The sequence below is a fragment of the Hordeum vulgare genome, chromosome 1H (genome assembly GCF_904849725.1).
Source record: "Hordeum vulgare subsp. vulgare chromosome 1H, MorexV3_pseudomolecules_assembly, whole genome shotgun sequence".
Taxonomy (NCBI): domain Eukaryota; kingdom Viridiplantae; phylum Streptophyta; class Magnoliopsida; order Poales; family Poaceae; genus Hordeum; species Hordeum vulgare.
This window is the reverse complement of record NC_058518.1, coordinates 96,919,274-96,934,968: the sequence shown is the minus strand read 5'-3', so window position 1 is coordinate 96,934,968 and position 15,695 is coordinate 96,919,274. Positions and strand designations below refer to the sequence as shown.

Here is a 15,695-nt window from a genome sequence, read left to right as displayed (position 1 = left end):
ACTTGGAGGGCGGCAGTACCGCTGGCGCTTAAGTCACTCTGAAGGCCTAAGTGGCAAAGTAAAGGCTCCATTGTGGTGGGAATAGGATGGGGTGCAAGTGTGTATACGTTTGTTTCTTAAAAACACAGTTTTCGCGTTCGTTTCTATGATGTCCTGTATCGAAAGAAAGCAGTTGGTTAGAGCCCAGCTGTCACGTGAACTTCCGCATCCGCCGCCCCGGACGTCGCCCCGCCCGTCCCCGGCCGCCGTCCCGTCTGTCCCTGGACATCGCCCGTCCGTCGCTCCTGGATGGATTGACAACCGGAGCTAGTTATCTAGCTAGCTCGTGCATGGATTAGCAGAGCTAGCTAGCTAGCTCGCTCCTTGATGGATTGGGAACCGTATCTAGCTAGCTAGTTGGTGGATGGATTCAGCGACAGAGGAGGGAGCTAGCTAGCTCGTGAATGGATTCGGCGACGGAGGAGCTAGCTAGCTCCTGGATGGATTCGACACCGGAGCTAGCCAGTTATCGTGACGGTCGCTTCGTGCGAGCCATCCTGAACGTCGACGGCTCTATATTTGATCGCTTTGTGTGCGTTCTTCGCCTGCTTTTAGGAGCGAATTTAGTTAAACATGAACACGGACGAAAGAAAGAAGATATGAGAAAAAATAATAATTTATAGTTTAAGTTTAAGGGATTTGATCGGCCGCAGCTAAAACCGATCTTTAAAATGCATTTTTCGCAAATTGAAAATCGCGTTTATAGTTTTACGTTTTAAGGGTTCCATTAAAGATGCTCTTAGCCAGAGCTAACCCCAAAAGTTTGGACTTTGGACGCGCGTATAAAAAACAAAATAACATGCAGAGATGAACCTATGATAAATTAAGGACAGTAAAACTGAGCTTAATCCCTGCTCTCTCGTGAATTAGGTATTTCTGGCCGTCTGATTTCGTTTGTTAAATGTTTCTAACCATCCGATTAGAGTTAGCGCTTCGTTAGCCGCGAATTGGGTCGAAAGTCGTAAGGGCAGCTACTCTCGTAACTATTTTGGAGCCCTAGGGTTAATCATACCAGTTTTCCTACTCGGTCCAAGGCAGCAAAGCCCGCTTCAGCCTTGATAAGAAAATAAAACACAGCGAACGAGCATCTCCCTTCGCTGCTCATGATGCCCCCTCCTCTCCCCGCCGCCGCCCACGGTGGCGTCTCCTCCCTCAGCAAAATCATCCAGGCGTTCTTCTTCCATCCAACCTAAGTCGAGCCTCGCGAGGGATTCCGGCGTGGGTCCGAGGCGGGGCTTGCGAGTGATCCGGCGCAGGAGAGAGGATCAGCCCGAGGCGATGCGTGCGAGGATGCGGTGCTCGACAGGATCCCGGTGGTTGCAGAGGTGCGACGTCTCCTCTTCCTCGTCAGTGTTGCTCCTTGCTACAGCCACTCGTGCGGGTCGCCGCCAGGTTTAGTTCAGTCTCTTCTCTATATGAGAGACCGTCTAACTTCCTTCACATCACCACTAGCCTCGAGGGAGATTTGGAGGAGGCCGAGGCTTGCAACACTGAAGACATGTGTTTTTGTCAGCTTGATGCCACTCTGTCACTGCAGATTATTGGCAAAAGTTCAGCCACTCTCCTATCACTTTTCCATCAAAAATGATTGTTGGACTAAAATATTTATCACTTGAAGTTCTATATAATATGACAATCCGTATTCATTGCTCCCAGTTTCTTGAAGCAAATAATTAGATGGGTACATTTGGTGGAGTTATACAATGTGAAATAAAAATGTTTGTTCCTACCAGTTAATAACTGAAGAATACATCTAAGCTGACTCCTGTCAATAATACAAATTTGTGATAGAGATGATGCTACTTACGGATTAAGAGGTATGGGGCTGTTTGGTTCCTAGCCACACATTGCCACACTTTGCCACAACTTACCTTAGGCAAGTTTGACCAAGTTAGGTGTGTGTTTGGTTTTAGCCACACCTAAGGCAAGCATTTTTTAATGAATACTAAACCCGACATGTCATAGACACAAAAAGTGTGGCAAGGTTCCCTTAGGCAAGCCAATGTGTGGCTAACAATTTGAACAACTCAAGTAAGGCAAGTGTGGAAAGTGTGGCAAAAATAATATGGTAAGATATGACAACAATCCAAACAACCCCTTAGTGTCTCCATTTTTTTACTATGTATATGTAGTTGGCCTTACAAACAATTCTTTGTATCTTGCAAAGTTCCTTTTTGTTAATCTATAATATAAATATCCATTTCCCGTGTCCTTCCCGGCACACAATTGTGTAGTTTAAGAAAGAGGATAAATGTTGCAAAATAGCTGATAACTTTCTTTCTTATGTAGATTATTAGGAGATGTGAAGGAAGTTTAAGTGGATGAGTTATATCCTATCCATGATACCTGGTGTATAACTACCTTGCAATTATCCGTCGCCGGTGAGTGGCGCACATCAGCCGTCATCAAGGTCCTGTTGTGATGGTTATATACCTCCTCGATATCCGACAACTGTTCGCTTCTCGAGGTGACCCACTACCTCGCAGGCAGATTACCATGGTCGATTGGATTGACCGCCCCCGATTCACCTACATCCCCTGCCTCGGCCTGATTGACTGGATACCATCAAGAGCTGGATTTCTTCGGGTGCCTTGCCACAGATGAATCTCCTCGAGCGTCTCGTCTCCCTCCCGCAGTAGATCTCCTCAAATATTTGAATATCATTCCGGTCTTAAATTATGTTCCTGGAGACAAACGCGGAAAACTGAGGTACTACTACGCTGTCTGATCTTCCGTCTCTCTAACAGATCTCCTGTCACATGATCTTGCGAAGGTTGTCGTGCATGTGTTGACTTCAATTTCTACATTTTAGATAGGCGAGTAGTCTAAATTTTCACCATGGAGATGACTAAGGATGCTTTCTATGTCTTGTGCAGTATTCTTCAGTACAAAATATTGCACCTGACAGGCAGAATTGAGAGAACTTGAATGGGGTAAGGACCTCTGCTACATCGGCTAACACAACAACAAGGATTTGCTCACACAGTATTATCCATTGCTCTAGCCGTATATAACTGGGCAGGTTAGGTTATTAAGAACAATGTGATTTATTTATGGTTGCATAACATCTATTTGTGGTCCGTACTCTGAAATATGCTTCCAACAATCAAGTAGAAGGAATACTTACTGAAGTTGCCAGCATTTCCGTCAACTGTGGTATTTGATCCTTACTACAACCAGTGTTTTTTAGATGTATTTTTTAATTATTTTTCTCTTTCTCCCATTTACAACGCAAAGAAGTTGCAGCTTTCTATAGTCCACGCGTAAATCGTTGATTGATTATATGTTACTCTTTGATTTTAGAAAAAATAAAGCATAATGATATAAATACTTTCCAATATTCGAGATATAGAAATGTCAATATTAGAATTCATAATGTGGCATTTACCTATCTATATATAATAAATTAACTTGCGTTTTTAACTCCAATGTTTATGTGGAACAACTGAATGTATTTAGGACACCTCTTTGGTTAGTCCATACTTATCCAGATGACAGCAACAAGTGTTTGTTTCACATTGCCTTTGGTTACTACATACTTTATCCGAAGAACTAGAGCAAGTGCTTTTTTTGGCGGGACTATATAGCAAGCCTTTGTTTTCAGTACATTGCTTTGGTTACTACTCCATACATGTTTATCCAGAGGACAATAGCAAGCCTTTCTTTTACCGGACTATAGAAAGTCTTTGTTTCATAGCATCCCTCATTGCTTTCCTTCACTCTACAACAAGAAAAAAAAATGTTTTATGAGGTCTTTGGCTCTTCCTACATGAAAACTTTTATGTACTCTTCCAACAAAAAGATAGCGGTACAGACTAAATGTGGAGTTCGTCCAATTAATTAGGTAAGTGTGTTGCAGTACCCACGGTTGTTCATATCTTATTTTTCATGTTACAATTGCTAATCTGCTAATTTTGTTTATTAGTTGTGATACATTGTCATACATGTGTTATCTCTAGACAGAAACCTATGATGAAACATGTTGGTTAAATGGTCAACTCCATTGTTATTTTAATCTATTTTATCATTTTCATGTGTTATCTTGTCTTCATTATATATAAAAAGAAATTATAAATTTTTTTATTAAAAAAACTTTAAAATAGACGGACGCAGCAACGCGTGTCAACAATGATCTAGTTAATTTAGACATCAGACGACATTGGACGCCCGCATAACATGCAGAGATGGGCATCTCCTAAAATAGCATAGATAATATATAATGCAACTTATCTTCAAACGTCCCAGCTGGTGAGATGACATCTACAGTATATATATGTTATATATCCTATAAATTAGACAGAGAGTAGTACGACATGCTCTCTTTCTCTGGCCACCTATAAGTACCCCACCTCGCCTATCAAAAACCCACACCGCTCTCAGCCAGTCACCTCCCTTCTTCTTGCTCGTATACGGACAAAGAGAGTCGATGGAAACAAAGCGAGTAGCCATCGTTGGCGCCGGCGTGAGCGGCCTGGCGGCGTGCAAGCACCTGCTGGAGCGCGGCTACCGGCCGGTTGTCTTCGAGGCCGACACCGTCCTCGGCGGCGTATGGGCGCACCCGCCGGAGTGCACCGCGCTGCAGACGCCGCGGCCCATGTACCAGTACTCCGACTTCCCGTGGCCGGAGACCGTGACGGAGGTCTTCCCGGACCACCGCCAGGTCATGGACTACCTCGACGCCTACGCTCGCCACTACGGCGTGCTCGACTGCGTCAGGTTCGGCCACCGGGTGCTCGGGATGGAGTACGTTGGCGTCAGCGAGGAGAAGCTGGCAGCGTGGGAGGAGTGGGGCGGGAGCGGCGAGGCGTTCGGCTCTGGGGATGGCGAGTGGCGACTCAAGGTGGCCAGCGGCGATGACCACGTTGAGGTAAGTTTGTTTTTTTTTTTGGTGGCGGAGGGGGGTTGTTGAATTTGCTTACTACTCTGACCGAGTGGTGTCGAGGTAAGAATTTTGCTTGTTTAGAACGCGGCATATAAAAATGAGTTTACAGCAAGCAGACAAGAAATTTTAACGCCTCGTCAAGCGCCGGCTCTAGTGGCCACCATAAAATTTGATGCGTACGCGCCACTTTAACATACGTACAAAAACTTCAACGCTTGCAACATGCATTTTTATCATAACATTTTCTAAATGATACATAACGATACATAACATAGTTTTTAATAAACAATACATAGCATAGATAGCCTAGATAGATAGAAAACGATAAAAAAATGATACATAGCATGGCATAGATAATCTAGATAGATAGAAGACTACTCGTCGTCATCGGACTCCGACGCGCCGGTGTCCGATTCCTCCATCGTGATGAAGGAGTTAGTCCAGCGTTCATCGTTGGAGGACCAAGTCGATCATTTCTTCAGCTTTATCTGGAAGAGTGCGGCTTGCTTCCGCATATGCCTATCTTCATGATAGGGGGCTTACTCCGCCCTTCTTTGCGTGAAGAATTCGCGCTCGTCGAGAACGTCCTGCGAGAACTGTCGGCGCCACTGCGCCATGGCATGCTCGTCCATCTCAGCAATGCTGAGGCAACGCTCCAGCCTCCGGTTCCAACGACGGTCCTCTTCGGTGACAACCTGTGGACGAGGCACGAGGTTCTGCACCCAATCCACCGTCATCACCTCGGGGAAATTCATCTTCCTACGAGGCCTGTTGAGGTGTCACGCCGCCGCGTCGTACGCGCGGGCGACATCATCGATGATGTCAAACGTGCTGAGGTCGAGGCGCATGCCGTCGGAGCGGATCTCGGCGTAGAAGGTGCCGGAGGGGCGCGCGGACGCCGCGATATCCTGAAGTTGCGCGACGGCGCGGCGGCGAGGAGAGAGAGATACTGCAGAGGATGCGTGGCGAGGAGAGAGGCGAGCGGTGGAAGGACGCGTGGTTGAGCACTGCATTTATAGGGCGCTTATTGTTGCGCGCCAAATCTACCGCATGTCGGGTCGCCTTTTTCCCTGCACGCGTCAACTTTTCCGCGTGTCGGATTATTCCACGGCTGCTGGAGTGCGCGCAACCGCCCCGCGTATGCTAAAAGACTATTTTTTCACACGCACGATTTTTGTAGCTGCTGTTGAAGATGCTCTTACGTAAACAAAAATGACATGAAAACTTTTAGTTCTCGGCTTAGGATGCTAATTGTTGTCGGTTCTTCACGGTAGCTGCTAGCGAATATCAGATAGCTGCATATCAGAAATCATGGTAATTTTCTGTGTTTTAGATTTAGAGTTGTGCATTATTATTAGTACTATTATTTTGTGGGATTTTAGATCTGATGACGTACAACTTGATCGAGTTGAAAATGACAGTTTACCTCATTATTTTAGATCTGATGACGTACAACTAGATTTTCGGCAGGCCGCGCGTGGGTCGCAGGATCCACCAACCCCGCATCGTCCACACCGTTGAATCCGCATGTAACATTTTTCTCCCTATGCAGCAATTTTTTTAACGGTTGCAACAAAAAATAAAATTTGTAGCGAAAAAATATCTACGTGATCGTAGCAAAAAAACGAAGCTGATGGTACGTGGTAGCAAAAGTCAAACGCCGGTTGTAACAAAAATTTACTTGACGTGTATGCAACTTTTTAGTGAACGGTTGCAGCAAAACATGATGCCGGTTGTAGCAAAAATTAATACGGTTGTAGCAAAAAGTAAAAAATGTCGATTGTAACAAAAAAATCCGACGAACTAGAGTTGCAACTAAACCTATATGCAGCTTTTTTTACTGAGACAAAATATAGTAAAAAAACATTTGCAGCAAAAATGACGCAGGTTGCAACATATTTAGACGAAAAATGTTGCATCCATTGACCGGAGAAGCGCGCGGATGGAAAAAATGTTGCAAGGGCCCGCGCGCGTCAGGGGGCGACCGGCGCGTCGGTTCGGCCGGCGCGCGGGTGGGAAACGATTTTCTATAAAAATTGCTAGCCCGACAAAAACAAATAGCATGCAGCATGACACCTGTCCCGGAATTCAACAATCAAGACAAAATTCAAAAGAACGTTTAAAGTTGGCGATGTTGTATTTATAGGTAATAATCTTAGTTTTAGATCCAAACTCTCTGAACATCTAAGTGTAATCATATATAGAATTAGTCTAGGCTCTTGGCTTTTGAGTATATAATACTGTAATTAAGTTTAGTAGTACAAAAAAGATGGCTATTAGATTTACATTGTTCCCTGACATTTTCTCTTCTGTAGACACACATTGTAGATTTTGTGGTCCTTTGCATTGGGAGGTTCAGTGGCGTACCCAACATACCCGAGTTCCCTCCGGGAAGAGGTCCGGAAGCATTTGATGGGCAGGTGATCCACTCAATGGACTACTCCAAAATGGGCAGCACGAAAGCTAAGGAGATGATCGCGGGCAAGCGTGTGACCGTAGTTGGGTACCTAAAATCAGCACTCGACATCGCCGCTGAATGTGCAGAAGTGAATGGTACAAACAAGCAAAGCCTTTTCATTTTCGTTCACTAAACAAACATTGATTTCTGTCCTCTTAAGAATTCTAAAATGTGTTTCTCGGTACCGTAGGCACGGAGGAACCGTGTACGATGATAGTCCGAACAAAGCATTGGATCATACCCGACTACTACGCTTGGGGTGTCCACATATCAAAGCTGTACCTGAATCGCTTCTCTGAACTCCTTATTCACAAGCCCGGTGAAGGTTTCCTCCTTAGCCTCTTGGCCACCACCTTGACTCCACTGGTAGTGCAACTGAACATGTTACTCTTATTTGAATTCAATCTGTGAGCTTTGATTTCAACTAAATTCATAAAATATAATATTGTGTATGAGCAGCGGTGGATATTTTCAAAGTTTGCCGAGAGCTACTACTCCATTCCGATGAAGAAGTATGACATGGTACCTGACCATAGCCTTTTTGAGGCGTTGGTGACATGCTTGATTGCCATCACGCCCAAGGATCACTACAAGAGACTAGAGGAAGGTAGCATTGTTCTGAAGAAGTCCAAGACCTTTAGCTTTTGCAAGGAAGGTGTGCTTCTTCAAGGTGAATCTTCACCGACAAAAAGCGACATAGTGATCTTTGGAACTGGATTCAAGGGTGATCAGAAGATCAAGGACATGTTCACATCAGAATACTTTCAGAAGATTGCAGTTGGGTCAACATCCACAACTGTGCCTCTTTACAGGTTTGTTTACCACATTAACCTTTCTCTCTATGCAATTAATAATTAAGAGTTTCAGATTTATAATGGTTTGTTGATTTCTTTGGTATTTAGGGAGTGCATACATCCTAAAATTCCGCAGCTCGCGGTCATCGGATATTCAGAGAGCTTAGCAAACCTGTACACAACAGAACTTCGGGTCAAGTGGCTAACACACTTCATGGATGGCGGCTTTAGATTACCGTCTGTTGAAGCAATGCAAAGGGATGTCCTTGAGTGGGACAAGTTCATGAAGCGCTATTCTCGTGTCTACTTTCGTAGATCCTGCATTGGAATCCTTAACATTTGGTACAACGACCAACTATGCAAGGATATGGGCTGCAATCCTAGAAGGAAGAAAGGCTTTTTCGCAGAGTTGACTGAGGTTTATGGTCCTGGTGATTATGTCAACCTCCACCCCAAATAAGAATATGTCATGTGTTTGCCCTTTTCATCGCAGTTATGTACACGTTCCGGCTTGTTCAGATTCTTGCACGGTTCACATTCGGTACTCACTTTGTGATACAGCTGGCACAATATATGCCATACCCATGTAAATCTTATACTCTCTCTGTCCCAAAATAATTGTCTCAATTCTGTACTAGTTTTAGTATATTATACTCCCTCCTTCTCAAAATAAGTGCCGCAAAAATTTGTGCTAAGTCAGTACAAATTTTATACTAGATCAACGACATTTATTTTGAGACGGAGGAAGTAGAACACATTGCCTTTATGTTCACTATCAAAAAAATCACTACTGATTGTTAATCGCCCCACCAGTTTGGGAGCTTGCAAACAATTAATTGTTGGAGATAACACTGAGATAACCCATTGTATAATATGTTTATCTGCTCTAAATCAACACACGTAGCATAAGATAGATCTGTTTTATCAATGATTGTACATTACCGAGTCTTATTGCTAAATTACGCATAAGGGTATATTAACTAGTACTAGTAAGCATCAGGTTTTTTATGAGTCTCCTACTGCTTTGCTATGCAAATTCAACAAGTTGTGAGGATTGGTGATCACATAGATAGCACACAGCGTTAAATAAGGCAGCATTTCAGGTCTGAAACAACCATAAATCGCATCTATGAATATCCAAGTGAAAAAAACTCCAACGGCATGTGCTGATGTATGGACAACTTGTCAATTGTTACCCGCATCTACTCACTTTCAGTGACAGCAATCGCCTAGTACGAACAAAAGTAGATACCCTGACCAACGATGCCTGCCTGAATTAGGAGCTCTATTTCAAAACAATGGTTTCAGTCACAGCCCCAGAGAGCAATCTGATGACAAACCAGTCACCTCCGAGACCGAGAGCCACCTCTTGCACGGGTACCCCTTTTAGGCTTTTCCTCTGCAGTACCATCGCTGGACTGGTTGGGCTGGACATGTCCGCTCTTTGACCTGATCGATACATCACACACCAAATTAACACATTGACTGAAAGCTCGGTGACAAACAAAATGGTACGGCTAGTGTCTCTTACCCTTACACATGACGTCCCAAGAATTCAAGAACATCGAGAAACGCATATAAAGCCATCTTCTTGATCTATAAATAACCAAACCAATTTCAGACCATCATCAATTTTCCTGGCATACAATATAGTAAGCATGATTTTCGAGAATATATGCTACTAACCTCTAACTTATCTTCTTTAGCCTTGTGGGCAGATGGAAGTGCCCTGAACTCGTCCGTCAGCTTAACACACTCACCCACATTTTCGGGGGAAACAAAGTCCATCGCAACCTTCATGCAAGACTGCACAGAAAGAAATGGGTACAGTCTTGAGTACTGTGCTAAATTCAAAAGAGAGTGAGGTTTCATACCTTCAAATTCCTGACTTGGTGAGGACACCCGGCAGGAATGAGAACTGCATCCCCAAGCTTCTGCTCAAAAGTCCATGGCTCAACACCTAAAGCAGGCAAGCCAATATATGAGGAAATGGCATCACAACTGACGAGGCACACTCTCTTTCGGAAGATTTAACACCTAAGGTTTACTAACCACATTCTTCCTTGAGCCTCTTCTTATGTTCTTCTGTCAGATAGAATGTCTGATCATGAATTGGGTGGATAACCTGCACAATAACAATATGTTATGTAGGATAAGGAAACTACAAAAAGTAACTTCTATGAATGGAACAGATTCTTTTTAGATACCCGATTCACAGGATTGCAGTGGATGTGTCGAAACTCGGAGGCATGTTTCCGTAGAAAATTTTGTAATTTCTCTGAATCCTCTCGTCGGAATATATCCCACAAAGCACCACCAGTTTTATCTTTCTCTGTCTTCTCAGGAACTGGCTTGGGAGGATCAGTAGCTTTATTTTGGTGCACCTTTCTATGAATTCCTTTGACAATCTCATCATACTTACCAGGAACTGGCTTGGGAGGATCACTGGCTTTATTTTGATGCACCTTTCTGTTAGCGCGACGTTGATAGTACAAACGAGTTCCGTTGCGGATCTCATCAGATTTGGTAACAGATTTATGAGGTGACACTTTATCCTTAACATCATCTATAGCATCGCGACGTGGAGCAATTATGTGCAAACCTGGAAGACACAAACATGACATGAGAGAAAAAACTAAAACCAATTTCCCGAAAACAATGATACTCACCATTAGAACTATCTTTATAATTTTCCATACTACATGAAGTCACCGCGGCTTCATAAGATTCATCAACAGATGGCTGTGCCCTAAGTTCAGTGCGTGAATTCAAATCCCCATGCAGTTCCTGATCATCTTGCTTTCTCATGTCTTTCTGGACCTTTTTAATCCGACAAAGATCATATGTCTCATATGACACTTCGTCAGTGTGTGTTTGGATATTTACCTGGTTAAATTAGATATCTGTTACAGTTAAATCAGAGCAACAGACAAATAAGAAAACAAAAACTATGCAACGAGCAGGGAGAGATCACAGGGAAATCTGCTAGGAAATCAAGATAACCAAAGTGGCATGCAGATCGGCAAGGTAGAGACCAGCATTTCATGGCAAAAGTTTAACCATATCCGAGGCAAAAAACAAAAAAAAAGAATGAAAACTGTATCGTCGTAAAAATAGCAACATACCGCATCAGAAATGTCACAATGAAGCTTGGTCACTGAGTCACCCCGGCCTAACTCTTCGGAAAATCCATAAGCAATGTAACTTTTCGGCCCAAGATCTGGTTTCATGATACCAGCAGGAACCTTAACCGAAAGATTTAGTGGACCATTTCTTGGATCGGTGTACTCAGGAAATGGCAACGCGCTGATAAATTCAGCACCATGGCGCCGCAACCTCTTGTCAAACGTACTAGAAGGAGGCCAGTCCTTCAGCTTAAGCATCTGAGGCCAGTAAGGCCTGTGATGACTTCTGCCATTTCTATATCCTGTAAAGAAGTCACGCATTTTAAGTGACGCCTGCAACATCAAACATAGCACAATAAGCGCCTACTTATTAAACCACAATTTTCGAAATTCAAACGGACTCACATATAAACATCATTATTCAAAATGGGGAATTTAGTTCACTGATGAATCAATAAATTTCCATAAAACTAGTACTCCTTCTAATTTAAAATATAAGGCCAACATTTTTTGCACTTTTCTTTCAAAATAAATATAAGATATATGCATGTAAAATTGATGGCTTCTTAACTATTCACTCTACTGACAAATAATACAGTAGGAACCACGGTCAGTTTTCTAGTACTAATTTCTTGATTAAACCGCTGTACCAAAATGATCCTCATAAAATGGAAAACATAATTTATCATTTCTTCTGGAACTTAGTATGTATATGTAATTAGTTTTGTAATATTATAAGTAATCACTAAAGTATCATCGTAAGTATTTCTGCTTGAAGTTCTGCCATGAGTATTTCTGCTTGAACTTCTGACATGCGAGCAGAGCAAGCACACGATTGTGCAAAAGAACTGTCATCATCATCTATATATGGCAAGAGTAAGACACAATCACTGCTTACTACTAAAAATAAATCAAAGAAATCGACGACTATGACATTTAATAAAAATGTGGATAGAGTTCGGCACCTCACACCAATCAAGGCAATCTACTACCGTCACATCAAACTTCTCATCTTCTGCCTTGCCCTTGGCTCTTTCACGCAATGCCCGCAACATAACCATCGGCGCCCAACTTAAACCAGAGGTTGATTGAAGAACATCAGAGACAATAACTGGCTCACCCTTTGCCCAATGCATCTGGAAGTGAATTAGGTCATCATCACCGAGACCAGTGGCGACTGGACAATATAGGTAGTTATCACTTGAGCCCTTCCTATTTGCAGCCTTCCGTACTGTCTTTAAGTCAGTTCTTACCGTGCCCGAATGATCAAAGCAAGGGCACTGGCCACTTCTACTAAATGTTGCTTTTTCAAACATTTCACTCCTCGCAACTTTTTCAGCTCTCTCTTGTAAGTCAGCATGCATTTTCTCTGGAAACATGCATTTGAGGTCCAAGACAGAACCACCACAGCCCCCAATTTCCTTTGGTGGGCAAGGTATGCCACCATCACTATTTGCTCTCCACAGCAGCAGAGAGCAAGATTTGCTACCATCAGTAAGGGAGTCCATCTTCCTCCTCAAAGAGTCCCTTCGATTCTCACCCTTTGAATGAAAATTCTTGCCAAAAGTATAGTCCTTTCCTCTATCCTCATACTGCACGCTCTCCACCTCTTCTCCTCCAGGGATCTTACCTTTGCGAAGCTCCCGGCAGCAGATGAGGCACAAGTCATAGAGACAATGCTTGCAGCTTCTATGAAAATCGAATATAGAAGTTTTACACCTGTTGCTGCAGTAGAGGAATGAAACAGGATCAGATGCTTTCTACAGCCACATGTGTAAAGTAAATATGGAAACATCCTAACCAATAGACACGCTCATCAGGACCACACTTGATCTGTTCCAACTTCAGTTCATCCGTCAAAACTCCTGTAAACGAAACCAGATGAACATCTACATGAACATTGAATTCTATCTTGTTGTACTGTAGAACACCATACCTAGTATACGAGCCTCTAATTTCTTCTCTTCCATCTGCTCCTTTTGCATCTCTCCTAGCCAAGGAAGCAACAAGCGCAAGATATGGCATGCATAACTAATTTGATTTTCTTCAGAAATTTCCTTTTGTGGAGCCTGGTTCATAAAAAATGAAACAAATCATTGAGATGGAAAAAGCAGAAGAGAATCATTTGAATTTTTGAACACAATAAAAATCAACATGAAACAAGGATACTGTGAAGAAGAGTGTAAGTGCCAAGTGCAAACCTCTTCAATTCCTTTCATTCGTAAGCATGCCTTGCAATTACAGTTCTTGCGACAGTATGGACATTTTGCAGCTAATCCATCTTCTGTCAAATTGGGATACCTACACGCCCAAAAACAGCAGCGTTATGAAATACATCAGACACACAGCCACTGTTTTCTGCGAGTCACCAATGGAATAAAAATATTTGAAGGGAAGACATCAAAATTTTGGTTGTGCCACAATAGGAAAAACAGTATTAATTATGAAGATCAAAATTGTGAGATGCTGGTACACACATTTGTATACCACAAAAGCAAAGGTGCATGCAATATAGGGATGCAGACGGACATTTCCGCCACGTTCACGTATGTCCGCGTTGATTATTTCAGTATTAACACAATAAAATTACAACAACAGTGATTAACCAAAAGGTTCATAGAATTTGGAATACAGAAGAAAGCAGTAAATGGTTGGCACTTCAATTAACAGAAATCATGGAGACATATCCACACATGCACGCACCATTTAGTTCTACATTCCTTGCAGTATCGCTTGTTATTGCATGACTTACACCAGACCACCTTCTTTTTGTCATTTCTCTGGCACTGGTGGCACATTCGAGCATTTTCCCCGGTCAACATCTTCTTCCCATTCTAAATGATTGAAACAACAGAGAGGTCATGAGACTCACGAAAATAAATACGTAAAGCCATTCCGTAAACAACTTATGCCGGATAATGAGTAGCTTGCCTTATATCTTTCATGAGAAACTTTATTCTTGGAGGATGTGACCTTGTATTCTTCATCCTCTTCCTTCAACCTTTTTGCGGTGGAACCCTTCCCTGCATAACTTCTTTGCCGTTTCTTTGCAGGCTTGACATCCTCATCATCGCTAGTCTGGAAGAAAAAAAGTAAGTAGCTGAAAAAGGTCAAAATTTTGTTTTGTTAACTATAATGTCCATAAACCATCGTGAATTAAAAATCAAAAAATATATAAGTGAAGTAATTTACCTCATTGTCTCCACCATGGTTTTTCCCGTCGGGGAAGTGGGCCTGGCTACCATCTTGATCTGATTTCTTATTTCTGGGCCCCCTCTTTTTCCCTGCATCAATTCTCTTGGGTTTGTTGAGAGGCTGAAGCAGAACTCGATTATTCGCAGGTTCCTCACCATCCTATTCACAACATACAAAATTAGTTAACCAAAGCGGCAGCGGAAGGCTGAAGACTATTGGTGCTGTGTACTGAAAAATAAAATGAAATTGATCAGTCAAGCAAAGCTCATCCTAAACGAAAATCAAGACCAAAATGGGAAGCATCACAAATATTTGCAAGAAAATGGCAAGAAAACAACAATCTTTAGACCAGATACAAAGGCAAATCGACATAACTTATAGCACTTGATGCCTTGATGGTCATCCCCGCAATTTTCCTACACCAAGCTGGTGAGATCTACCATCTAACCCAAACCAAAACACCTGCCCAGAAATAAATAAAGAAGAAAGGGAGATGAATGGCAGATCGATCAGCTAAACTTCTCCGCGCCATCACAAAAATAGGAACAGCAACGGGAAGGACCGGAAGGAAATTGTGAAATGGAATAAAATAGTCCGATGGATGCCGCTACAAGCAAAACCTAAACCATCGAAGACGGAGCGATCGATCGCCGCGCGCGTTAAACAAGAAGTAGCGCACAAGTACAACGGAAGTAAGTATTCACGAGAGATCCCCCCACCTCATCGTCGGTGTTGGGCTCGCGATAGGTGTCCGGCGCCGGCCTACTGCTCCTCCGCGGCCTGTTCCCGGCCGCGATACCGCGGCCTTCGTCGGAGGGCCTCACCACCGACGAGAAGCCCCGGTCGCCGCTCGGGACCCTCCTCCTGCCCCGGCGTTTCCTCGGCCGCGTCTCCTCTCCGGCCGCTTCTACGTCCATCCGCTCCATCGTAGCCAGGGTGCGGTTTGCGTTCCGGCGCAGCGGAGGGTGGAAGACACGAGAGATGGAGGGGGGAGGGGGTTCCTTTTGGAGGAGCGGGGCGACGAGTTTTTGTATTTTCGAAAGGGCGGCCTTACGCGCTGATCAGCCGGTCCAAATTTGGGTCAGTCACCGCGTGAGTCTGCTCCCCGCGGTGGCAAGCCACGGGTGCCGGTCACCGCATCCCTTTCCGTCGACTACATCATCGAACAGGTGTCCATTTTCAGCAAAAACCGTCTTAAGCCG

The 15,695-nt window shown here is 43.5% G+C and overlaps 2 protein-coding genes across 2 annotated transcripts; one reads left to right on the top strand and one right to left on the bottom strand.

The window, feature by feature from the left end:
• The first annotated feature begins 4,401 nt into the window (after positions 1-4,401).
• Positions 4,402-8,800, top strand: LOC123426130 (probable flavin-containing monooxygenase 1). Its single transcript, XM_045109913.1, has 5 exons — positions 4,402-4,906; positions 7,237-7,474; positions 7,570-7,745; positions 7,839-8,191; positions 8,282-8,800. Exons 1-5 carry the CDS (start codon positions 4,466-4,468, stop codon positions 8,631-8,633), a joined length of 1,560 nt encoding a protein of 519 aa, XP_044965848.1. The 5' UTR covers positions 4,402-4,465; the 3' UTR covers positions 8,634-8,800.
• A 416-nt stretch (positions 8,801-9,216) lies between these two features.
• On the bottom strand, positions 9,217-15,479 carry LOC123397138 (lysine-specific demethylase JMJ25-like). The gene is made up of 16 exons (XM_045091803.1): positions 15,213-15,479; positions 14,491-14,652; positions 14,230-14,376; positions 14,002-14,132; positions 13,500-13,599; positions 13,235-13,367; positions 13,100-13,163; positions 12,264-13,023; positions 11,299-11,631; positions 10,843-11,059; positions 10,381-10,775; positions 10,226-10,298; positions 10,048-10,133; positions 9,860-9,979; positions 9,705-9,769; positions 9,217-9,622 (listed from the first exon to the last, which is right to left on the bottom strand). The coding sequence occupies exons 1-15, from the start codon at positions 15,417-15,419 to the stop codon at positions 9,707-9,709; spliced, it is 2,991 nt and encodes a 996-aa protein (XP_044947738.1). The 5' UTR covers positions 15,420-15,479; the 3' UTR covers positions 9,217-9,622; positions 9,705-9,706.
• Between the last annotated feature and the right edge of the window lie 216 nt (positions 15,480-15,695).

Bases quoted from the DNA above. Each gene is read 5' to 3' on its own strand.
- LOC123397138 (XM_045091803.1), bottom strand. From the start codon at position 15,419: ATGGAGCGGATGGACGTAGAAGCGGCCGGAGAGGAGACGCGGCCGAGG. The intron at 13,368-13,499 runs GTTTGCACTTGG...TTTATGAACCAG, and splicing joins GAATGAAAGGAATTGAAGAG to GCTCCACAAAAGGAAATTTC. The intron at 13,024-13,099 runs GTTAGGATGTTT...CCTCTACTGCAG, and splicing joins CCTGATGAGCGTGTCTATTG to CAACAGGTGTAAAACTTCTA.
- LOC123426130 (XM_045109913.1), top strand. From the start codon at position 4,466: ATGGAAACAAAGCGAGTAGCCATCGTTGGCGCCGGCGTGAGCGGCCTG. The intron at 7,475-7,569 runs GTACAAACAAGC...TCGGTACCGTAG, and splicing joins TGAATGTGCAGAAGTGAATG to GCACGGAGGAACCGTGTACG. The intron at 7,746-7,838 runs GTAGTGCAACTG...GTGTATGAGCAG, and splicing joins CCACCACCTTGACTCCACTG to CGGTGGATATTTTCAAAGTT.